The 5,502-nt window shown below is 43.0% G+C and overlaps 1 protein-coding gene across 1 annotated transcript; it reads left to right on the top strand.

Moving 5' to 3' along the window:
- Positions 1-515: 515 nt before the first annotated feature.
- On the top strand, positions 516-4,580 carry LOC106612395 (transmembrane protein 160). Its single transcript, XM_014213485.2, has 4 exons — positions 516-813; positions 919-943; positions 2,670-2,762; positions 2,918-4,580. Exons 1-4 carry the CDS (start codon positions 595-597, stop codon positions 3,214-3,216), a joined length of 636 nt encoding a protein of 211 aa, XP_014068960.1. The 5' UTR covers positions 516-594; the 3' UTR covers positions 3,217-4,580.
- Positions 4,581-5,502: the final 922 nt, after the last annotated feature.

The following is a 5,502-nucleotide window of genomic DNA, read 5'->3' as shown; positions in this document are numbered from 1 at the left end:
ATTTCTTCTCAATCAGACTGCATGGTCCCCAAAATGGTTGCCCACATGAGCATAACAGCCGGGCACAGCAATAAAGCCTGGCACACATTCTACACAGGACCATCTAGAAAAAGTTGAAAGCTTCACCAGGTGCAAAGGTGGTTTCATACCTTTTACATGTTCCCCACTAATTAGGGTCATAGGAGTACTCCTTACAGAATCGTTGGTTCCTTCCCTGTCACACAAACAATTTGAAACACTAAAACTGTTTCATTGGCCTCGTGATAATGGACTCGATTTTGTGGTCTATCGGCGCCATCTGGTGGCTGAATAATCTAAACACAAGGTGCAGGGAACGTATAAAGAGATTAACCAGATGTACCGAGAGAGGAAACCAGTAGTAAAGTAGAAACAGACTACGTTAAACGTTTACAAAATAAAATACACATGTAATAAGGGAAGAATATGGCACGGTTTATTTTACAATACCAAACGCAGGACGGCGCTACAATCATATATTTCCCAACATTGTGCACGGGAGCACCACCTCCTTCCGTGTGTCGTTTGCAGTGTGAAAGTTCACAGGGCATGCAAAGGTCGTGTTTTTAGCGAGCTATGGCTGCCTTGAGTTGGTTTACTTGCAGACAGCTGCCGCGGATTGCATCTCAGTTCGCCCGGGTTGTGAAACACGTCAGGCCGCAGTACCTCGGAGGACTGCCGGCGAGGAGAGTCCATGGGTCTTCGCGGAAATGGGTGGTTGAGAAGGAGCAGTGGGGCAAGGCTCGGATTCCGGAGTATCATCAGCTGACAGAACTAGATAAGGCGGATGCCTTGGTAAATTACAATAAATATACTCCTGCATTACAGAAATGATCTGTGTGTGCTGATATCAAGCACCTTTCTAAATCGCTGGTATTTTTCTTATTGTTTGTTCTGCAGATGCTGAGAAAGTCCCACGAAACCGGTAACTGCACATTTACAGTACATTCGGAATGTATTCAGACCCCTTGACTTTTCCCCATTTTGTTACGTTACAGCCTTATTCTAAATCTACACACAGTACCCCATAATGACAAAGCAATTTATAAAATGAAAAAAACGGATCACATTTACATAAGTATTTAGACTGTTTAGCAGTACTTTGTTGAAGTACCTTTGGCAGCGATTACAGCCTTGAGTCTTCTTGTGTATGACGCTACAAGCTTCTCCCATTCTTCTCAAACTCTGACAGGTTATTTTCAGATTGTTCGAGTCTGGGCTCTGGCTGGGCCACTCAAGGACGTTCAGAGACTTGTCTCGAAGCCACTTCTACTTTGTCTTGGCTGTGTGCTTACGGTTGTTGTCCTGTTGGCCTGTTGGAAGGTGAATCTTAGCCCCAGTCTGAGGTCCTGAGTGCTCTGAGCAGGTTTTCATCAAGGATCTCTGTACTTTGCTCCGTTCAGCTTTCCCTCAATCCTGACTAGTCTCCCAGTCGTTGCCACTGAAAAACATCTTCACAGCATGATGCTGCCACCACCATGCTTCCCCGTAGGGATGGTGCCAGGTTTCCTCCAGACGTGAAACTTGGCATTCAGGCCAAAGAGTTCAATCTTTGTTTCATTAGACCAGAGAATCTTGTTTCTCATGGTCTGAGAGTCCTTTAGGTGCCTTTTTGGCAAACTCCAAGCGGGCTGTCAAGCAGGCTGTCATGTACCTTTTACTGAGGAGTGGCTTCCGTCTGGCAACTCTACCATAAAGGCCTGATTGGTGGAGAGCTGCAGAGATGGTTGTCCTTCTGGAAGGTTCTCCCATCTCCACAGAATGACCATCCAGGTTTTTGGTCACCTCCCTGACCAAGGCCGTTCTCCACCGATTGCTCAGTTTGTCCGGGCAACCACCTCTATGAAGAGTCTTGGTGGTTCCAAACTTCTTCCATTTCAGAATGATGGAGGCCACTGTGTTCTTGGGGACCTTCAATGCTGCAGAAATATTTTGGTACCCTTCCCCAGATCTGTGCCTCGACACAGCTCTGTTTCGGAGCTCAACGGACGATTCCTTCTACCGACATGATTTGGGTTTTTGCTCTGACATGCACTGTCAACTGTGGGGCCTTTTCTATAGACTGGTGTGTGACTTAACAAATAATGTCCAATCAATTGAATTTACCACAGCTGGACTCCAATCAAGTTGTAGAAACATCTCAAGGATGATCAATGGAAACAGGATGTACCTGAGCTCAATTTCGAGTCTCATAGCAAAGGGTCTGAATACTTATGTAAATAAGGTATTTCAGTTTTTTATTTGTAATAAATGTGCAAACATTTCTTAAATCCTGTTTTCACTTTGTCATTATGGGGTATTGTGTGTAGATTGATGGGGGGGAAAAAAACATATTTTTATCAATTTTAGAATAAGGCTGTAACGTAACAATGTGGAAAAAGTCAAAGGGTCTGAATACTTTCCGAAGGCACTGTAGATTAGGAAGAGGTTTAAAGACAGGCTATTTATTTAATTACTATGCTATGCATTTTGTTAGAAGTCCTTTTGGCACAGTTAGATTAGTTATTGTAATGTAAGAAAATCTGCATGCGTCTAGGCTATGTTTACACATCTGAATCCAGGAACTTCAGCAACATGGGAGAAGGGTTAGAGGAAGGGATGAGGGGGTTGTTTTCAGACTGGGCTGTAATCTCCGTGTTGTTCTGTTCTAGGTTTCCTGTCTTGGTTCCGTAATGGACTCCTGGCCACCGGTATCGGGGTCATCGCATTCGTCCAGAGTGACGTAGGACGAGAAGCAGGCTATGGTAAGGAGGCTAGGAGGGCCAGGGGCAAGGCTCTATTCTATTTCAGCGACGCAAATGATCAGAAACGTCCTTAACGTTGCAGAAACCCACCCACACCCATTATAAATACACTACTATCAGTCATCAATCTTTTCGCCTCTCTCTCTCTCCCCCAGCCTTCTTCATTCTGGGTGGTGTGTGTGTATCGTTCGGCGGGGCGTCCTACGTGGGCAGCCTGTTTTCCCTGAGGAGGATGATGCTTCTCTCCCTGCCTGCCGTGCTGCTGAATGTTTCTGTGGTGAGCAGCATCGCCCTCTTCTGGCTGTGTGCGGTATCGCTCTACATCGGACGCCTGGAGGTGGAGATTATACATGAGGATGACGATGACGGAGGGGAGTGCCCAGACTGTCGCGACCGCTGCAACCACTCCCATGGCGACAGGCACCACGGCAACGACAAAGGCCAAGACAAGTAGAGCGCTTGAGTGGCAAAGGTGACGAAGTGTGTGTTTGTTTCTTTGTGTGTGAATGAGACAGAGAGGACTGATGGGGAGTGTGTATGACCCTCAGACACATGGGTACAAAGGGGATCAGTGAAAGGCATGATTTGGTTCTGTCCTCTGTGATAGTAGTTTGTGGGTGGGTGGGTGGGTGATTGTGTTAAATTGCTGGTTGCAAGTTCAAATCCCCGAGCTGACAAGGTAAAAATCTGTCTCTGCCCCTGAACAAGGCAGTTAACCCACTGTTTCTAGGCTGTCATTGAAAATAAGGATTTGTTCTTATCTGACCTGCATAGTTAAATTAAGGATTAAAAAAAATATATATAATAAGATAATATTGGATGTTAGATTTTTTAAAATTTCGTTTTATTTTACACACACACACTGTGGGAGTGCCTAATTTGAGTTTATTTACTCCTCATCGTGTTTACTTTATGAATCAAAGAGCCCTGTACAATTCCTAAGCCATACTCTGAGCCAGCCCATGCTGTGCTCACCTAAATATGGTTTTGATTGATGCTATTTTTTTTTTTTTATATCAGTTGATTCTATATCCGTACAAAGGACTACTTGGATTCTTTGTAGTAATCCATGCTGGTGACGTAGGAGGAGGAGATGTAGCCAATGTTGATGTGTTGAATAGATGAACTAGGCCTATGTGAATTGAACGATATAGGGTAGAAATAGGTCATCAACAATGGTCTATCTTTCTGGAATTCGATGTCTCTGTATGCGTGTAAGTCTGTGGGTTTTTCTTTTAATGTGTTTGTTCTGTTCTTACAGATTTTTATTTTTTTTAACCCATTTAGGCTTGGGCTTACATTTTCCGAAGGGTTTTGTGATTCATATAGCAAGTAGCGCTTTGCCAGTTTTATTTTTTGTCATGAGTTGTAATTACTTTATTAAACATGTTCAATGCAATCTTGAATTCAATATTCGATTTCTACAGAGTAGTTGAACTGTAAAGTAACGATATTTCATACCTTTAGTCAATCGAGGGTTGATAGTTGGAGCCACAACTTAATCAAAATACCAACCTTAAGAAACTATACCATTTGTATAACCTGTATGTTTGTGTGAGATGATTGAGTACATTTAGGTATTGTTAGCCTGTAGCCTGAGCCACCATCCTGACCGCTGCGCTACAGAACATTAGCTTGCAAAACCTGGATGGTGGAACGAGGCGAGTTAGTCTCTGGGTCAGAGATAATCTGTATGGAGTTGCAGTGTGATGCATTTGATTTCTGCATGGCCTTCAGTAAAACTTATTGTACATCATTAGACTATGTATGTATGTATGTATGTATGAATATGTACATAAACACAGTTACAAAATCAAACTGGTGTTATTGTTGTGTGTTTGACCCCTACGTGAAAAGACTACTTTGTGGTCAGTACTTAAAGGTGCTACACAGGATAAAATAAAATGAAAATTGCATTGTAATTTCAGAAAATGGCCATAATATATTTGGCGCTAATAGTGGAATGATAGTGTTTCACTTAATACTTATCCACCATTGCTGTTCTGACTTAGTGGCTGTGTTATATTGGAGAAATCGCTATGTCATGGTTGTTAATTAACATTCTACACTGTTCGCTCAATTTCAGTTCATGTGCGCAAATAAGCACTGAATAGTGTAGGGAATCATTGTATCATCTAAATCGCAGTGAAATATATTTTCAATAACAAATATAGTTTTTACAACTGTTGGAACAAAACCGAAAGTAAAAGGCTCAACTCGCATATTCTAATTTCTGAAATTACAATGCAAAAATGTAAAAAATATCCTATGTGTAGCACCTTTTAAAGAGATCAGAATGTTGCATACACAAATGTAGGGTTATCTATCAGATTTGACACCATAGAAATGGAATAAGAATATGGAATCAAAATGGCTGACATTCCCTTAATTCGTTGTGTGTAGTTCCTATCACTCAACCAAGCATTGATGCCATGTATTCCTCCATCCTCCTCTCTGGGTACACTACACACAGAGCAGCACCTCCCGTGCTGTCTGGATAACACCGCGGGAGGGTGATTATAGGGATCACTGAGTAGGTTACAGGCCCAGGTGCGGGTTATCTCTCTCATCCATCGATTCACTGGATAGATGAGAAGGTTCGGGTCGAGGCACGAGCTGCTGAGACTCACCTCTGTCCTGAGGTCGGAAGCCCATCCAGTGCTTCTTACTAACCATCCCTCTCTTTCCTTCTCTTTCTCTCCACCACTCCATCCCAGGCGTTTTGGCGCAGTTAGTTTCT

The sequence above is a fragment of the Salmo salar genome, chromosome ssa09 (genome assembly GCF_905237065.1).
Source record: "Salmo salar chromosome ssa09, Ssal_v3.1, whole genome shotgun sequence".
In the NCBI taxonomy this organism is placed as follows: domain Eukaryota; kingdom Metazoa; phylum Chordata; class Actinopteri; order Salmoniformes; family Salmonidae; genus Salmo; species Salmo salar.
This window is presented reverse-complemented; position numbering and strand designations above follow the sequence as displayed.